This window comes from Phyllostomus discolor, chromosome 2, assembly GCF_004126475.2.
Source record: "Phyllostomus discolor isolate MPI-MPIP mPhyDis1 chromosome 2, mPhyDis1.pri.v3, whole genome shotgun sequence".
NCBI classification, from domain to species: Eukaryota; Metazoa; Chordata; class Mammalia; order Chiroptera; family Phyllostomidae; genus Phyllostomus; species Phyllostomus discolor.
Window position 1 is genome coordinate 100,581,052 of NC_040904.2, and position 20,538 is coordinate 100,601,589.

Here is a 20,538-nt window from a genome sequence, read left to right on the forward strand (position 1 = left end):
AAAATTTTCCTTCAAAAATTAAAATTAAGATATTCTCAGATAAACAGGGCAGAGAGTATTGATCACTATTAGACTCTTCCTACAAGAAATATTAAAGGGGGTCCTGCAGGTTGATATGAAAGGACACTAAGCAATAACTTTAAGCCATATAGTAAAGTAAAGAATGATGGTAAAGGTGACTACACAGGTAGACATAAAAAACAGTATTATATTTTTGGGTTTCAGTATTATGTTTTTGTTTTTTAACTCCTGTTTTTTCCCCAACATGTTTTAAGATACAATTAATAAATAACAATTATAAATCCTTCTTAATGGGCATGTAGTGTAAAATGATAATAAGATAACAGCATAAGGGAAGGTGATGGAGCTGTATAGGAGCAGAATTTTGTATACTATTGAGCTAAATTGGTATTAGTTAAAAATATAAATGTTATACACTTAGGATGTAGATTATAATCACCAAAATAACCATTAGGAAAATAACTAAAAATGTACAGAAAAGGAAATGTGGAAGAAATAAAGGCACACAAGTGAAAAATAAATAAAAGTGAAATTGGAGCAACTCAGGAACAACAAAAGATACACTTCTAGAAAAACAGAAAAATGTCAGGAGAGCTTCCTTATTGGTGATTACTTTAAATATAAATGAATTAAACTCACCAAATAAAAGACAGGTTGGCAGAATAGACTAAGAATAGAAATCCAAATGTATGTTGTCTATCAGAAACTCATTTGAGATTAAAACATACAAATAGGATGAAATTAAAAGGATGGAAAAAGATACTCCATGCAAAATGTAACCAAAAGGGAGCTTGGGTAGAAATATTAATATCATGCAAAGTATACTTTGAGTAAAAAAAAACTGTTAGAAGAGACAAAAAACAAGATTACATATTGACAAAAGGGTCAATTTGGTGAGAAGATATAACAATTATAATCAAATATGCACCTAACAGCAGAACCCAAAAATATATAAAACAAACATTGACAAAACTTAAAAAAGAATTAGACATTTCTACCATAATAGTTAGAAACATCAATAGCCTGCTTTCATTAATGAATAGAAAATCTAGATGGGAAATCAAAAAGGAAAGAGAAGACCTGAGTGACACTAAAAACCAACTATATTAAAAAGAAAAATCAGTAACCTAACTCTACACTGTAACAAACTAAAAAAGAGCAAATTAAACCCAAAGCTAAAAGAAGGATTAGAGAGAAGAGAAACAAAATAGAGATTAAAAAACAATAATTAACAAAATCAAAAATTGGTTCTTTGAAAGATCAACAAACTGACAAACCTTTACCTAGACTAAGAAAGCAAAGAGAAAAAAATGGAGAACTTCCAGCCAAGATAGAAGCATAGGTACATATACTTTACCTCCTTGCACAACCAAAAGAAAGACAACAACAAGTTTAAAAACAAAATACAACCAGAACTTTGAGAAAACCAAACTGTATGGAAGTTTGACAACCAAGGAGTTAAATGGGAAACATTCATCTAGACCTATAGGAGGAGCGGAGATGGGCAACTGGGAAGGAGAGGACTAGCAACAAGGCATTGCCTAGAGGACTGAGGCGGGTGAGGTAGCAGCTAGTGGACTGGATGAGGTAGCTGGTAGAGCAGGTGGGCCCACATTTGCATGCAGATGAACCAGGAGGAGCAACTGGGGAGCAACACAGACCACACAGCATGGGGTTCCACAACACAGAAATAAAGCCTCAAAACCTCTGGCTATAAAAATCTGTGGAAATTGCAGCAGTGGGAGAAACTCCTAGCCTCACAGGAGAGTTCATTGGAGAGACCCACAGGGATCTAAAACATACACAAACCCGCCCACCCAGGAATCAGCACCAGAAGGACCCAATTTGCTTGTGGGGAGCAGGGGAAGTGACTAAAAGCCAGTTGAGAGCCAAGCAAGTGACATTGTTCCCTCTCGGTTCCCTCCCCCACATACAGCACCACAATGCAGCAAAGTGGATTGCTCTGCCCTGGCGAATACCTAAGGCTCTGTCCCTTACAACATAATAGGTGCACTGAGACAAAAAAAAAATATGGCCCAAATGAAAGAACATACCAAAGCTCCAAATATAGAACTAAGCAATGAAGAGATAGCCAACCTATCAGATGCAGAGGTCAAAACACTGGTAATCAGTATGCTCACAGAAATGGTTGAGTATTGTCGAACAATAGAGGGAAAAGTGAAGGATATGCAAAGTGAAATAAAGGAAAATGTACAGGGAACCAACAGTGAAGATAACGAAACCAGGACTCAAATCAACAATTTGGAACAAAAGGAAGAAATAAACATTCAGCTGGAACAGAACAAAGAAACAAGAATTCAAAAAAAAAAAAAAATGAGAGGCTTAGGAACCTTCAGGACAACTTTAAACATTCCAACATCCAAATCATAGGACTGCCAGAAGGAGAAAAACAAGAGCAAGAAATTGAAAACTTACTTGAAAACATAATGAAAGATAACTTCCCCAATCTGGCAAAGGAAATAGACTTCTAGGAAGTCCAGAAAGCTCAGAGTCCAAAAAAAGTTGAACCCAAGGAAGTATACACCAAGGCATATCATCATTAAGTTACCCAAGATTAAAGACAAGGAGAGAATCTTAAAAGCAGTAAGAGAAAAGGAGAGACTTAGCTACAAAGGAGTTCCCAAAAGACCGTCAGTTGGTTTCTCAAATGAAACCTCACAGGCAAGAAAGGGTTGTAAGAAGAATTATTCCAAGTCATGAAAGGCAAGGACCTACATCCACGGCTACTCTATCCAGCAAAGCTATCATTTAGAATGGAAGGGCAGATAAAGTGCTTCCCAGATAAGGTCAAGTTAAAGGAGTCCATCATCACCAAGCCCTTATTATATGAAATGTTAAAGGGACTTATCTAAGAAAAGGAAGATCAAAAATACAAACAAAATGACAACAAACACAACTATCAACAACCAAACCTAAAAAACAAAAACAAAAATGAACTAAGCAAACACTAGAATAGGAACAGACTCACAGAAATAGAGATCACATGGTGGGTTATTAGCAGGGAAGCAGTTGGGGGAGAAGGGGGGAGAAGGTACAAGGAATAGGAAGCATAAATGGTAGGTACAAAATAGGAGGAGGTTAAGAATAATATGGGAAATGGAAAAGCCAAAGAACTTATATGTATGACCCATGGACGTGAACTAAGGTAGGGGAATGCTGGTGGGTGGGGGGTGCAGGGTAGAGGGTAATAAAGGGGAGAAAGAAATGACACACCTGTAATAGCATAACCAATAAAATCAATTAAAGCAAAGAACAGAGGTGGGACTAATAAGAGCATTGTATTAGGGGATAAACTAGGTGATTGCTAAGATTTTTCAAATCCTAAAGGACCCTGATTCTTTAAAATAATATAGAATGCATATGGAATGCAAACAAGTGTGTTGTTTTTAATGCATTTGGCTTATTTCTTTTTTTTTTACAATAGGCTGACATTTTAAGAAATACTTATTTTTGCAATAAAACACTAATTTACTTATGAATGATAACAGACCTACTTCATCATTTTAGGTATAACTGTGAATATTTTAGAGAATTCATGTATTTTCTTTTCCAGACAAAGACTTTATGCAACTTCTTTATTTCATGTTCAATAATTGAAAAAATTAAATGAAAAAACAGGACTGGGAGGTAAAACTTTAAAAAAGTGTTTCTTTACAACATTGAGTTATTCTAGTATGGTTGCATCATTTAAAAATGGAGGGGTAATATCCAAATATTTTGTTATTTAGGAGTTATGGGGGGTCTGTCAAATAGAAACTTATTAACTAAGATTCAGAATTTGATTCTGCAATAGTAATGATTATAAATATTAAACCTTGAGGTTAGAGTGGTAGTATAATAACTGATTTGCCCTTCTTAACCTTTGACTAGATTACTAATTAAAAACACAGAGAAGAAAAACCTACATGGTTTATTGACTTTAAATCATCCTATGTGAACAATTTTTCTTTGTGAGATTAAATGCTCTTTTTAAGTGTGTCAACAATAAAAATAAAGTTAAAAATTTTTTAAATTTTTTTTACTCAAAAAATACATTAAATCAAATCTTGATTTAAAGACACAATAGAATTAGCTTGTAAATTTTTAAAATTTGGGAATCTTTCTGTGAAATAAAGAATAACAATTTCCCTTCTACTTTAATATGCTTATTGTTTTACAATTGAATTTTTTACAATGTTGAACTTTCTCTACACTGTGCAGAGCTCTACACCTGGGCTAAAGCACTCTTGTAATCAGGGAGCAGTTCTAGAAAATGAAAACCATTCTAGTTGTGTTAATGTTCAAAGTGATTTCATACAAGAAACTAGGTGCTTATCAAATCACTGAAAGATTGGAGAAATAAACTCCTAAGCTTCACCTATAACTTTCAGAATAAGGCCACCAAGCAGATAGGAGAGCAGGCATTTTTTCTACTGTTAGAAGCAAAGAATCAGAAGACTACTGCCAATCAATTGTTGAATGAAAAAGCATATTGTTACAAGATCAGGAATCTACTACAACAGTGTCTTGATATACAGAAAGCTTGTGACTGGACACTGGAAGGTTGCTTTCAGAGCAAAACAAAATAAAACAAGGCCTCCATTGCAATAACACTAAAGCAGTGGGAATATGGCTTCCATTCCACTTTCAAATTAATTGCCAGACTTTTGAAGCTCTGAAGAGTCACCATGCAATGAGGAAATCCAAGCCTCCTGAAGAAGCCACAATTGGCAGTCCCAGCTGAACTCAGTCTTTGGGTCACTAGCCCAGGCATGTGAATAAAGAAGCCTCCAAAGAATTCCAGTCCTCCAGCCATTCAAGTAGATTCAACTAAGGCCTCAGACATCACAGATATAATATTCCCACCTTGCCTTAGCCTACTTAAATCATGGCCCACGGAATCTGTGAACATAATCAAATGACTGTTACTTGCATCAGTTACATTTGTAGTGGTTTTTTATGGAACAAAATCTAACCGAACACGTCATAGATATTTTATGTTTCAATTTATTTAGCATTTCAGAGACATTTTTAAAGGTTATCATACTGTTATGTGATTATTACCACAATTTACCTAAAATTTTATGTTCAACTTTAAATGATAGCTGGTATGTAACTTTTATCTATAAGAACTAAAACTACAGTGAAAATTTAATTATAGTAGTTTTGTATTTCTTTTATACTTAGCATTATTTGTTTATCATAAACCTCCAGAATGACTGTGTCAGGGCTATGAACAAATTTTTTTTTATAAATGCTTTGTATCAACTCATATCTATCTTGGATATTTAGCATTGTAAAAAATATTTTAAAAATTTAAGTGCAAAAGTAAGTCCTTTAAGTTAATCAGCCCTATTGAAAACAGAAATATAAGACCAAAATCCTGGGCTGCCTATATATGGTAATGTAAGCTAGACCTTGGAAGTCAAACCTGAGAACCTGAGGAAAATGTGTTCTCTACATTATGGGCTCAGGCTGGGGTGTCGTGGTGGCAGGGAGACTAGCATGTTGAGAATCTAATGATTTTTCCCGTTATGGGCTGAAATGCATATTTACATGAGACACCCACCAGGAGATGGTAATAGCTAGGCAGCAGCTTTGGCTTAGCAAGTGCAAGGGGTTCTAGCCAAGTAAACAAATTTAACTGTTCCCAGGGCTTTACCATATACTCTTGTACCTGGCTAAGAAGATTGTGAGTCTTCACATTCCTCAGGACAAGCAGTGAGCACAGAACAAAGCATCGCATCTGAGGAGGGGGCGACTTCTCTTAACTTATGTACCCAGAGCAGGGCTTATTTTTGCAATTTGTATCCACAAAGTAGTTGTCGTTCTCTAATTCATTCTAAGTCCTTGTTAGTGCCAGCTCTTGCCCTCAGAGTGCTTGCTAGTTATCAGACTAAACGTGATACTGAAGGAGGGGTAGAGCTCCCAACTTCAGCCTCCTCGTGGTTAACTCTTACTGGGATATTTCTGCCTTTCCAACTGGGAAATCTGGGATTTCTGAGATATGTGTTAGTATGGAAGATGACTGGCCCTAAATGGTTTGGATCTCAATATGCATTACACTCCTAAACCCTACCAAATAGTTCATGTGAGCCTGTATCCCAGTTTTTAAGCAAAAGACAATGAGAAAATCATGATTAGAATCCTGCCCCCATGAATGCTTCTTATGTAATTTGGATAATTTTCTGAGTCATTTTTCCCCGAGTTTTAGTTTCCTCATCTCCAAAGTCAAAATAATAAAGCATATACCTTGCAGAGTTGTTGTAAAGATTAAATGAATAATGTGTATAAAATGCCCAGCATTTAAAATATTCAATACATGTTAACTCTCATTTTAAAAAAATAGTATAATGCACCAGTGAATTTAAATAATGAAACCTGATTTTCATCTTTGTAAGAGCTGCAAGGGAATCTAGGAAATGTATGATCTTATCAAAGTACAATATAGAAAGGCTGTAATGGAGTGGACACTGAGTGCCAGTGACCCATGTCCAACATGGATATTAAACATGAACTCCCTGTAGAGTTCAATGGCTCTGAATGACCAAACAAGAACATTTAAATGCATTCTGAATATTACAGAACTGTGAGATAATAGTTTAAATATTCATGTTTAGCATCAAGAAAAATGAGGCATTTTTGTACATGTATTTCCAGGTTTTTAAATTATACCAAAACAGAGCTAAATTCGCATGTTCTAAATAAACAATATTGTTTATCTTAGAAATGGGTAACTTTAATACTCTAAAACAACAATGACAATAATAATTTTTGTTAAGAGTTTACCACATACCAGAAAGTATTCCTGCATGTGACATCTATTATCACAAAAACTCAATGAGGTAAATAATAATATTCCCAATTTACAGAAAAGGAAAATAAAGCATAAACACTTCAATAATTTGTAAAACTAGTAGAATTTGTATTTAAGCCCAGGGAGTCTAGCTCTAGAATGAACATTCTGGGTTTTCTTTTCTAATTTAATTATTATTATATTTTTTTCCATTACCATTGAGACCCCTTAACTTCCCTACCCCCAGCAATCACCACATTGTTCTCCATATCTATGAGTCCTTCTTTTTACTCAATCCTGCCACTAGCTGCTGTCTGCTCTCCATCTATGAGTCTGTCACTGTTTTGCTTTTTAGCTCAGTTTGTTCATTAGATTCCACATATGAGTGAAATCATGTGGTATTTGTCTTTCTCTGACTGGCTTATTTCACTTAGCATAATGTTCTCCAGGTCTATCCATTCTGTGGCAAAGGGTAAAATTTTCTTCTTTGGCCAAGCAGAATTCCATTGTGTAAATATCCCACAGTTGTTTTATCTGCTCATCTATTAATGGACACTGGGCTGCATCCATATTTTGGTGATTGTAAATAATGCTGTAATAAACATAGGGATGCTTATTTTCTTTTGAATTAGTGTTATGGGTTCCTTCAGGTGTATTTCCAGAAGAAGGATTGCTGGGTCAGAAGGCATGTCCATTTTTAAATTTTTGACATATCTTCACACTACTTTCCACAGTGGCTGAACCTGTCTGAATTCCCACCAACAGTGCAAAAAGTTTCCCCTTTTTCCACATCCTCATCAGCACTTCTTAGCTGTTGGTTTATTGATGATGGCCATTCTGACAGGTGTGAGATGCTATCTCATTGTGGTTTTTATTTGCATTTCTCTGATGATTGGTAATATTGAGTATCTTTTCACATGTCTATTGGTCATCTGTATGTCCCCTTTAAAGAAGTGTCCATTCAGGTCCTTTGTCCATTTTCTAATTGGGTTGTTTGTTTTTTTTGGTATTGAGTTTTGTAAGTACTTTATAAATTTTGTATATTAACCCCCTATCAGATGTATCAGTGAATATGTTCTCCCATTCTGTGGGTTGTCTTTGTTTTGTTGATGTTTTTTCCTTTGCTGTGCAAAACCTTTTTAGTTTGATGAAGTCTCATTTGTTTATTTGTTGTAAGCAAAAATGTTTATTTTATATCCCATTAGAGTCTCATTTGATTAAGGTGGGAGATATTTTCCAATTATTTTTGGCTCACAAGATATACAAATTGAGAATGTCACTTCAGTAAATCACCTGCTCTCAGTTGAGATCTACCAATGATGTTTAATCACTTGGTTCTTTTGAAATGGAAGTTTTGGAAATGGCAAGAACTATATTCCTTAATATAATAAATAAAAAATTTTCAAGACCTTGGAGTATTCAGCTTTATCCCATGGCATTAGTGTACCATATACCTATAAAAATACAGCAAGATAGAGCACTTATGTTTAGATTCTGAGAATACCCCTTTTTAAAAATTATATTTGATTGATTGTGCTATTATAATTATCCTGGTTTTCTCCCTTTGCCCCCCTCCACTCAGCACTCCCCATTCCCTCAGGCAATCCCCCACTCTTGTTCATGTCCACAGGTTATGCATGTAAATTCTTTGGCTACTCCCTTTCCTATACTGTACATCCCCACAGCTATTCTGTAACTACCTACTTGTACTTCTTAAGCCCCTCACCTCTCACCCATTCTCCCACACCCATAATCCTACCTCTTTATCTTTAACCTTTGGCATTAAATTGTGATGTGTTTGGGGGTGGGCCTCTTTGCATCCGTCTTGTTTGGAACTTTCTGTGCTTCCTGGACTTGCATGTCTATTTCCTTGATCAAAGTAGGGAAGTTTTCTTTCATTATTTTTTCAGATAGATTTCCAATTTCTTGCTCTTTCTCTTGTGCTTCTGGTACTCCAATGAGGCAAATGTTGTATTGCTTAAAGTTGTACCACAGGCTGCTTATACTATCTTTGTTTTTTTTGGATCTTTTTTTCTTCTTGTTGTTCTGATTGGTTGTTTTTTGCTTCTGTATGTTCCAAATCATTGATTTGACTCTCAGTTTCATCTACTCTACTGTTGTTCCCTATTTTTTCTTTTGTTGCCCTTGCCTGGGGAGATATATTTGATAAAAAAAACTTTTATGAGCAATATCCAAGATTTTGCTGCCTATGTTTTCTTCTACTATTTTTATGGTTTTGGATCTAACATTTAAGTCTATGATCCACTTTGAATTTAACTTGTGTGTGGTGTAAGAGGTGGTCTAGTTTCATTTTTCTGCATATATCTGTCCAATTTTCCCAACACCATTTATTGAATAAATTATCATTAGCCTATTGAATGAGCTTGCTTACTCTGTTGAATATTAATTTACTATAAAGGTGTGGGTTTATTTCAGAATACTGTCTTTTGTTCCATAGAGCTAATGTCTGTTTCTATGCCAGTACCAAGCTGTTTGGATTACTATGGCCTTGAAGTATAGTTTGATATTAGATAGCATGATTCCTCCAACTTTGTTCTTCTTTCTCAGTATCAGTATTGCTGTGTGGAACCTTTTGTAGTTCCATATAATTTTTTGAAATATTTGATCTACTTCTGTGAAATATGTCACTGGAATATTGATAGGAATTGCATTGAATCTATAGATTACTTTGGGTAGTATGGACATTTTAATGATGTTAATTCTTCCTATCTATGAGCACAGTATGTGCTTCATTTACTTGTATCTTCTTCAGTTTCCTATAATTTTCTGAGTCCATATCTTTTACATCCTTGGTTAGGTTTATTCTCGGGTATTTTATTCTTTTTGGAGCAATTTTGAATGGGATTGTTTTCTTAATATCCCTTTCTGTTAGTTCATTATTTGCATATAAACCATCTGTTTTCTGAATATTTATTTTGTATCTTGCTACTTTGCTGAATTCACTTATCAGTTCTACTAGTTTCTGGTCTAATGTTTGGTGTTCTCTATGTATAGTATCATGTCATCTGCAAGTAAAGACAGTTCTACTTCTTCCTTTCCACTTTGAATGCCTTTTATTTCTTCTTCTTGTCTGATTGCTGTGACTAGAATTTCCAGTACTATATTGAATAAGAGAGGTGGTAGCTGACATCACTGTCTTGTTCTTGATCTTAAGGGGAATGCCTGTAGTTTTTGCCCATTGAGTATGATGCTGTCAGTGGGTTTGTCATATATGGCCTTTATTATGTTTAGGTATATTCTTTCTATTCCCACTTTGCTGAGTGTTTGATCCTAATATGTGCCAGATTTTATCAAAAGCTTTTTCTGCATCTATTGATCAAGTAGTTTTTACCCTCCTTTTAGTTTTGTGGTGAATCATGTGGGTTTTATTCTCCTTTTAGTTTTTGTGATTACCAGAATAAATCCCATTTGATCATAGGGAATGATCTTTTGCGTGCACTGCTGCATTCAGTTTGCTAATATTTTGTTGAGGATTTTACTCTCTATGTTCATCAGGGATATTGGCCTATAATTTTCTTTTCTTTCAGTGTCTTTATCTGGTTTTTTAATTAGGATGATGCTGGCCTCATAAAATGAGTTTGGGAGCCTTCTTTCCTCTTGAATTCTATGAAGTAGTTTAAGGAGAGGTATTAGATATTCTTAGAATAATTGATAAATTCACTTGTGAAGCCATATGGTTCAGGGCATTTGTTTGTTGGGAGTTTTTATTTTTTATTATTATTGCTTCAATTTTATTAGGTATAATCTGACTACTCAGATTCCTTAATTCTTCCTAATTTATTTTTGGAAGATTTTATGTTTAGGAATTGATCCATTTCCTCCAGGCTGTCTAGTTTCTTGGCATATGATTGTTCATAATATTTACTTACAATACTTTGTGTTTCTTTGGTGTCAGTTGTTATTTCTCCTCCTTCACTTCTGATTTTAATTATATGGGTCCTTTCTCTTTCTTTCTTGATCAATTTGATTAATGGTTTGTCAATCTTCTTTATCTTTTAAAAAAACAGCTCTTGGATTCATTGATCTTTTGTATCATTTTTTAGACTCTATTTCATTTATTTCTGCTCTGAAGCTTATTATTTCCTTCCTTATACTCACTTTGGGCTTTGTTGTTCTTTTTAAAGTTGTTTTAAATGTGTAGTTAGATTGTTTACTTGAGGTTTTTCTTGTTGTTGTTGTTGTTTTTGAGATAGGCTTGTAATGCGATGAATATCCCTCTTAGAATTGCTTTATCAGCATCCTATAGATTTTGGATTGTTGTATCCTCATTTTCATTTGTTTCAAGGTATCTTTTGATTTCTTCCTTGATCTTGTTGCCCATTCATTATTTAATAACATGTTACTTAGCTTCCATGTCTTTGCATGTTTTTCAGTGTTCTTGTGATTGATTTCTAGTTTCATAGCATTGTGGTTAAAGAAGATGCTTGATACGATTTTAAGTGTCTTAAATTTATTGAGACTTGTTTTGTGTCCTACAAGGTGGTCTATCCTAGGAAACATTCCATGTGTACTTGAAAAGTATGTATATTGTGCTGCTTTGGGCTGAAATGCTCTGAAGATATCAATTATATCCATTTGATCTAGAGTGTTATTGAAGATTGCTGTCTCCTTGTTGATTCTGCCTGGAAGATCTATCCATTGAAGTAATAGGGTATTAAAATCCCCAACTATGACTACAATTCTGTTGATCTCTCCCTTTATGCCCATCAAGATTTGCTTTACATATTTAGGTGCTCCTATGTGGGGTGTGTGAATGTTTACTAGGGTATAGCCTTTTGTTGGACTGTTCCCTTTATCATTATGTAGTGTACTTCTTTGTCTCTTATTGTAGCCTTGTTTTAAAGAACTTTGTTGGACATAAGTACTGCTACCACATTTTTTTCTTTTCCATTTGCATGAAATAACTTTTTCTAACCCTTTACTTTTAGCTTGTGTATATCTTTTGATCTGAGATGGTACTCTTGGAGGCAGCGTTTATAGGGGCCTTGAGAGTTTATTCTAAACTCTCTGATAAATTGCTTGCCCCCATTTCATCTTGTTCCTCTGGAGAATTATCTTGTTTTTTCATTTGGGGTCTGTTTCTTTGTCTTCCCTTTTTAGCTTCTTCTTTATATTTTTTACCTTAGAAGTTAAACTCTTTAGTTATCAAGCCGTAATTATCAGTCCAGCTTAAGCGACACAGGGTAGGGCAGAGTAATTCCTGTAGGTAGGGCTGTTGCTTCCCCTCAAGCCTGAAGCAATACCACTTCGAGAGGAGTGCTGTGCCTGAGAAAAGATGGCTCCTGCAGTATGAGGAATGACTCAGCATAGGGATCCTGGTAGCTGATCCTTCAGTTATTTCCCCAGAACCACCAGCCCCAGAATCTCCTCAAGTGTCTCTAGTCCACTCTGCCCTCCCTCTGCCTGAGCCCAGGGTAAGTGGCTGCAAATGAAATTTTGTTTCATTTTGTGAATGAAATTGTGTTAGTCCATCAGAGGCTCTCTGCATCTCCAGCCATCTCTCCCTTGCAAATAGAAATCCTGCTGCTTTTCACAGCTGGATGTTATCTGGGTTTATCTCTGGCTCTGGTGCTATTGGTGAGGAGCAGTTTGTGATTTACACCCCACACTTCTCAGGGAGAACCCCCAAGCCACTAAATATCTTTCCAGAACTTCAGGTGCTACCTGTGGGAGCCCAGCCTGCTTTCTCATGCCTCCTCTGCACTCCCTACCAGTCACATTGTGGTGAAATGGTTTCTTCTGTCTGATTTTGGTTATAAGGCTTCTTTCCAGCTAGCATTCAGTTGGTTATTCAGGATGATTTCTCTACAGTTTAGTTGTAATTCCAGATTGGTCCTTGGAAAAGGTTAGTGTAACTTCCACTGACTCTTCCATCATCTTGGATTGACCTTGAGTGAATATTCTCAAGTACCATTCTCAACTGCACACAGTAAAATGCTTCCATCCTATAATTTAATCTACAAGCACCTGAACTACTTCTAAAACTTACATAAATAGGTGTTTTATTTAAAGTAATCAAAAGGAAGTTTAGTACTATAATAAGTTGTATTGCCATTAAATGGTAGAATACATAGTGAAGATATAGAATATTAAACTATATTAACTAGTCAAATTTTAAAAATAATTTTATATTTAATAACTAAAATTTTTGGCTAACTACTGAAATTGTGACTAAATTTTAAGATAGTAAGGACTTAGCCATGTTTATATAGTTTGAACATAAAGAATTCTCACTCCTCTTCATTTATTAATCTATACACTTAGATTTTTTAATATTAAGATTTAATTATGATACTTATGCTGCCTTCTTTTTCTTGGTACAGATCATGTAAATGGACACTGCACAAGTCCAACTTCTCATAGTTGCAGTTCTGGAAAGCGTCTTTCTAGTGCTGATATTTCAAAAGTGAATCGCTGGGGGCCTGGGAGACCACCATTTCGAAAAGCACAGTCAGCTGCTTGCATGGAGATTTCTTTACCAGTTACAATAGAAGGTTGGTTAAACATACAAATTTTTGAGGATAATAATTAAAATTTGGCATACCATGGTAATGGAAGCTGAAGGACAAGGGATGCAGGTCATATATAAAAGATATAAAAGACTAGTCAACTCTAGCACAATGAGTTACTGAGAGCCTGGCCAGACTGTGGCTATAACTGCAAATCCATTCACACTCTACCTCCTTCTTCACTTCTAATACCAGATGACTCTGCTTATTGGTAGGTTCCCACCTTCTCTGTACAAAGGGAGACCTATGACTTAATCTGTGGTCTACACTCTCAAATAATTGATAGTTTCTTCACATCTCATTGGTAAGCCTCTTAGTGTCTCTATCTGTAAATAGATGTTCAATGTCTGGCAACCTTAATTTCTCAACTATCAAATGCATGTGACTCCCCCCAAGAAAAGGCAAAATATTAGCCCTGGTTGATGTGGCTCAGTGGATTGAGCATCAGCCTGAGAACCGAGAGGTCACCAATTTGATTCCCAGTCAGGGGGCTAGGTCCCTAGTTAGGGGCACGCAAGAGGCAACTGATCAATGTTTCTCTCCCTGTCTTTCTCCCTTCCTTTGCCTCTCACCAAAAATAAATAAATAAAATCTCTTTTAAAAAAGGCAAGATATTGAATTCTAAAGCTTACAGTCTCATTCATATGTTTAAAAAACGGATTATTTGCTTACTTATGGAATGATTGTGGGGGCAGGAATTAAATTATAAGAGCCAGAAGGCCAGAAATTTTTAGAGAGGGAAAAAAAAAAGGAAGGAATCTTGTAACTTTGCTGCTACTGTCTTTCTAACAAAGAACTTTGTAGACAGAGATAGGAAAAATTAATCTTAGAACTATTTGCTGTGCTATAAAATAATTCCATGTATCACCTCATTTACCAAAAAATTTGATAGCAATGATCTATATTACTCTTCAAATTTTTAAATAAATGTTTAGGTTTTATTTTTTATTTATTAGTATGCCATACTAAATCTTGTCCAGGGATAATGGAGACAATGTTTTCTATCACCGGTACCTTGAGTAGCAACCTTGAATGTTGATGAACCATGAATGGAAAAATTAGGGGAACATATTAGCTAGGAATGTTATAACAGAATCAAAATATAAAGGTCATAAAAGAAGCAGCATTCAATTGCTGGATTGAGAGTTAAGAATTTAGCGTTTTAGATATTGCTGCCTCTAACTTGTGCTGTGTTCTGGAAAAATTACTTAACTCTATGTATCTCTCTCTAAATCTATAAAATATATAGATTATATCCAAGCTTATTCTCTTATCTAAATTCTATTACAAACAATTATGTCTGTAACTTGCTCAGGGATAGAAGGAGGAAATTAGAAATACTATATTTTGTTTTCTAGAAAAAAGGTAGTCTGAGGAATTTATATTTAGTCTTTTTTAATTAAAATGTGTCACACTTATACCTATAAAGGAAGAAAGGAGAGTGAAGGCAGTAGAAAGAAGAATATGAGAAACATGTACTTGGAGTTTCTCAGAAGAGTACAACCTTCCTAATACCATTTAAATGAGGTGCTCAATTTATGCTTGTTGGAGGGAGTATATTGTGTAAGTGTTGATGAGCAGGAGAACCTGAAACCTTCCCATTTCCTTTAAGTGATCTGAAGCCCTCTCAGAAAGATTACCACTATCAAAGGGATGGCATTGTCTACAGCTCCGTATTTGGCCCTATGCAGTTAGGACTGAATTTGGACTCAAGGTAGGCAGCTTGAAACTGCTTCAGGAAGATAACGTTTGCTCTTTGGCCTTGGTAAACAGTTCAATTTTTACAACTGTAATTACTCCAGATTCAGCAAAACCAAAAACTGCATTAGAGGAATGTATTTGCCATAGAACATTTATGACTTGACATTCGTAACCACAATGTTGTCAGTAAGTAGAAATTGCCAAGATTAGGGATACTGTACCTCTAACAGTTGAAAGATAGAGGGAAGCATAATTAAAATGATACCAGAAATTCTTGTAACTTGAACTATCGAATTTTTTTTCCAGATTAGAGAATTTCAACTAAATTTGTGAGGTAATGTAGAGAGAAAAATATGGTGACCTGGAGAGTCAAGTTTTAGTCCCAGGCCTGCTTAAGTTTTAGGTTGACACTTCTGGACTTTAGTCTCTTCATTTTCAAAATACTTGGTGAACTGGATAAGCTGCCTTACAGATCAGTTAACGAAGACTCACAATTCTGCTTGTCCCTCATAATTTTGGTTTTCTTGTATCAAGCCTCACTTTGCTTTTTCTGGAAATACACTAACATTTCATTTTTTTTTTAATCTCCATAGAAAGCCGAGAAAATTCCTATAATCGTTCTAGAAGCTCTAGCATCTCCAGTATTGACAAAGATTCTAAAGAAGCAATTACAGCACTATACTTCATGGAGTCCTTTGCTCGGAAAAATGACTCTACCATCTCCCCTTGTTTGTTTGTCGGAACTAGCCTGGGAATGGTGTTGATCATCTCCCTGAACCTACCTTCAGCAGATGAACAAAGATTCACAGAGCCAGTCATGGTATTGCCAAGTGGTAAGAGTTTTTACTTACTCATTCATTGGTTTTTTAAAATTTAAAGTATTGTAAAACATGAATTTGTACTTATCTGCAGCAAAGATTATAAGTATTCTGTGTAATAGAGAACTTTATAAATCATATACTATTTCAACATTGTCATGTTGCAGCTTTCCTTTAGGGTAAAATAGCACAACCATTTCTATGGTAGTAAACTATGGAACTGCCAACCTACACAATGCCTTGGGAAATAAGTTCCTGAAAAGCACTAAAGTAAACCTGAATGCAAAAGTTTAAAAATTATATTTTTTAACTCTCATCTTTTTTTTAATGAGAAAGGCCACTTTCATTTTTTCAGAACTTTATTTATTTATTTATTTTAATTTTTTTTTACCTTTTTTTAATTGTTGTTCAAGTACGGTTGTCTGCATTTTCTTCCCAACCCTCCCTCCCACCCCAGCCATCCCTACTTCCCAACCTTGATCTTTATCCCCCTTTGGTTTTGTCCATGTGTCCTATGTACATGTTCCTGAAAACCCTTCCCTCTCTCCCCTCAATTATCCCCTCCCACTTCCCCTGTGGTTATTGTCGGTTTGTTCTTTATTTTAATGACTCTAGTTATATTTTGCTTGCTTTTTTGTTTTGTTTTGTTGATTAGGCATGGATAGATATGGATAGCATTATGCTAAGTGAAATAAGCCAGGCAGTGAAAGACAAATACCATATGAGAAAATATCTTTTATTACATGTAGCAGAAGAGCCCCAAACCCAAACTGGGGAGCTGCTTACATGTTCATGATATTCCAGAAAAACCACCCGTGGACTGGCTGATGTGGACATGCCATTTATTACTCACATAACAGGGGAGTGCACCAAAGGCAGCTGGTCGGTGTGATAGAGATGGCACCTCCTCCAGTCTGAGGCTCATTATGAGGGGGTCCCAGACAAAGGAAGCACATGTCCTATGTGACTCTAAACTACATTACCTCAGTGTGTAAAAGGTCAGGAAGCAGTCACAGGACAAGTCACTCCTAAAAGAAGATAAGGAGGGAGTTACAACCCACTCCCAAAACAATACTCATTCCTTCTGGACAGTGGCCATGTGACCAGCCCTCTGTCATTGGAAGTGGAAGGGCCATGTCCACTGACCCTACACTACATTTCTAATTTTTAAGAAAATACGCACAATTCTCTTAGTCCTTAGCCTACTTTTTAGTGAAATTAAGAATTGGCTTTTTGAAAAGATAACCAAATTGACAAAGCTTTAGCTAGACTTAGAGGAAATGAGAGAAGACTCAAATAAAATCAGAAATGAAAGATAAGCCATTGTTGGATAACCTAGAAGAAATGAATAAATTCCTAGAAACATACAACCTACTAAAACTGAATCGTGAAGAAATAGAAACTCTGAACAGACCTGTATCTAATAAAGAGATTGAATCAGTAATCAAAAACCCCTTAACGAAAAAAACCCCACTTCTTCTTTAAGGAATCTTTTCACATAAATTTATCTTGGTTCTCTTGAGAACAAATTTTAATCAATGATATGGAAATTTGAAATGCACTAAATCATTGGATTTTAAAGTGGGAAAGCCTCAGCATTATCCATTCTGACAGCAATCACTGTAGTCTGAATCGGGGTCACTTGGAGGGTTTGTTACAGCACAGATTATTAGGTGCTACCCTAGAAGTTTCTAATTCAATTAAATAGTCCTGGGCTGGGATCTGAGGATTTGCATTTTTAATGAGCTCCCAGGTGATGCTGACCATACTACTGCAACTTCACAGACTAGGGTGAAAAAACCTACAGTTCTTACCTCTTGTATAGGGAAAAACCCAGTTCTTCCTCTTTCTGTGTCTCTCCTATGTGTCGCACTGTTACCTTTTATTTTCACACTGCTGCACTGACAACACTAGTTAACACCAGAGCTATGGAAGGTTTTTTGGGTTTTTTTGTTGTTGTTGTTTTGCCACAAAAAGAAATTCTCTGCAACACTTGCTGGGTGCCCTACAATTTAACTCAATTCTGATACTGGAGATGGCATCAGATCCCACAGGTTAGGGGCTCAGTCCCACAAGACTGTCCCCCAGACCCCCTTCAGAGACCAGTTGCAAATCAAGGTTGTTACTACCTGTGCTTCAGCTGTCAATGTGAGGCCATGACCCCCTCCTTGGGTTCGATTAATTTGCTACAGTGGCTCACAGAACTCAAAAAACCTGTTTACTTACTGTTTCCAGTTTATTGTGAAAGGATCTAGATGAACACCCAGATAGAAGAGATGCAGAGGATAAAATATTTGGGAAGGACACAGAGTTCTCATGCTCTCTGCCCGCACTTTCACCTTTTCACCAACCAGGAAGCTCTCCAAAACCCCTCCTTTGGGAATTTTATGTAGGCTTCATTCCAGGAATAATTAATTAAATCTTCAGCCACTGATGACAACCCAATCTCTGGTCCCTCTCCTTCAGTCAACTCCTAAACACGTGGTTGGTTCCCCTGGCAATTAGACCCCATCCTAATGTGAGGGCCAAAGATCACCTCTTTAACATAACAAGACAGTGGTGTTGCTCTCATCAGAAAATTCCAAGGGTTTTAGGAGCTCTGTGCCAGAACAGGTGATAAAGACAAAACACATATAGTAAGTCACAATATTGTGTTGTTACAGAACAACAAGGGAGGCCTGGGACGATATACTATTACCGAAAGAAACCCCCAGGTCCGTTATGTCCACTGTCTAAAAGAAAGATGTCTCTCAATGCCAAAGATTCGTGAAAAGGAAAGGAAATGTTTATTTAATGCTATACAAACTTAAAGTAGTGACCTAATGTCTTCATCAAAATCCTAAAGTCCCTTAAAACACCCACAAACATACACAGTCCTTCCTTCCCCTTTTTCCCAGTCTGGGGTGCCATATCTCAGGAAAGGAAATAGAAGTTCTTGGCTCAGGCAGCCCCCAGTTCTTCCCAGTAATCCATCTTGGCTGGGAGACCTCCCTGGGTTCCTGGCACCATCAGCTGTGTCGCTGGGATCTCTGCTAAAGCCGTGTGGTGGTTCCCCCTACTAATGCTGCAGGGGTCCCCACTCTGGCAAAGACATGTGGTCCTCTCTCCACCACTCCAGCCACGTGGTCCTCTCTCCCCCAGGGCCATGGGAGTCCCCACTCAGCCAAAACTGCGAGGTTCTCCCCTCAATGGCTACTGTGTCTGGGTTTAAATCCCCGCGCCAACCTTCCTCTGCAGCCCCATTTCCGACTCCTCCCACTCTTGCCCTCAATCTGCTGTCCTTTCCAGCTTTTCTGGTTGCCATCATGGGTCTGGGCAGGTGTGGGCCCCATGTCATGGAGCCAATCTTCTCGGAGCTCCCATGCAGGTGCTATAACTTGGGGAAACTGCCCCCCAGTCACATCTTGGGGGGTCTCTTTCCATCCCCCTGGCCCAGAGCATGGCCATAGCTATTTAGCATATCTAAGCGACCAGCCAAAGGCTATAGGTATGTTAAATGACCATGCCATGGATTAGCTGCAAAGCTGCCCTGCATGTTCTTGCTCTGTGTGTCCCTTCCCCCAACTCACACCTGTGTGGGAAGGGGTGAAGACATCTTAAAATCTCCTAGACACCTTGAGTTCTGGACCCTATTTCAAATGCCCATTTGGGGGTCCCCCCTCTTGGCTGCACCCTGCAACAGCGTATGCATTTTAGCTTAATCAAGATAAATTTAATTCTACCTACTTTATTTCTATACCTATGTAGCTGACTATGGCTGGAGAAAATATATAACCATGCCAATAGCCTCATTTTGAAATAAATCATCAATAACCTTAAGTGGGCTCCTGTGTTGCTAAAGTCATACTTTAGTGATCTCGTTCTGTCTCCTCTTGAACAACCATTGCAATTTTCTCTACTCTCCTCAATTCTCCAGTACCTCCTCTGCTGTTTTCAGTCTCAGCTAATAATGATGTGTCCTCTTTCACTGAGAAAACTAAGAGTCAGATAAGAATTTCAACAGCTGCCACCACCACATCTACCAACCTGTCTATATGTCCATGGTCTCTACATTCTTTCCTATTATTATGACTAAACTATGTAAGCTCCTAACTAGGTCATCTTCTATTCATGTACACTAGATTCTGCTTCCTTCACCTACTCAAGAAAATCAGTCCAGCAATTTTTTCTTTTTAGAATTATATTATTTATATTATTATACATAATTGTATAATATAATAAGTATATCTATTAGATCAGCTTACAAACATGCTGTTACTTCCGCATTAAAAGAGAAAAACCCTCTCTAAAATCTATTCTCCTATAATGCCCCATTTTTATCTTTAATCACTGCTTTATCTTCAATGCAAAATTCCTTGCAATGGTTGTTATAACCACTATTTCTAATCTTATTCTCCCATTGTGTTTTGAGTTTATTGTGATCCATATTTCTCCCATACCAATCAACAAAAATCTCTAGGTTATCACTAACCTAGAGATTTAGATATTGCTAAATCCAGTAGTCAATTCTCAGGTAGTATCTTGGCATATCAACAACATAATATACAATTAAGCATTGTCCCTACCTTTAAATACTTCACTTGGACTCCAGAACACTTTATTTACCTAGTTTTCTTCCTGCATTTCCAGCCATTCTATCTTAGTCCTCTTTGCTGTTTCCTCCCCAGTTCAC

The 20,538-nt window shown here is 36.5% G+C and overlaps 1 protein-coding gene across 6 annotated transcripts in view; it reads left to right on the top strand.

Annotated features, from left to right (window-relative positions):
* The window catches only part of STXBP5L (syntaxin binding protein 5 like), a 335,631-nt gene that overhangs the window by 288,378 nt on the left and 26,715 nt on the right, over window positions 1-20,538 (top strand). For all 6 annotated transcript variants that reach the window (XM_028505036.2, XM_036018147.1, XM_028505038.2 and 3 more), the window contains 2 exons: window positions 13,162-13,332; window positions 15,642-15,881. In XM_028505036.2, the coding sequence (XP_028360837.1) occupies window positions 13,162-13,332; window positions 15,642-15,881 (411 nt within the window). The remainder of the gene's footprint in view (window positions 1-13,161; window positions 13,333-15,641; window positions 15,882-20,538) is intronic.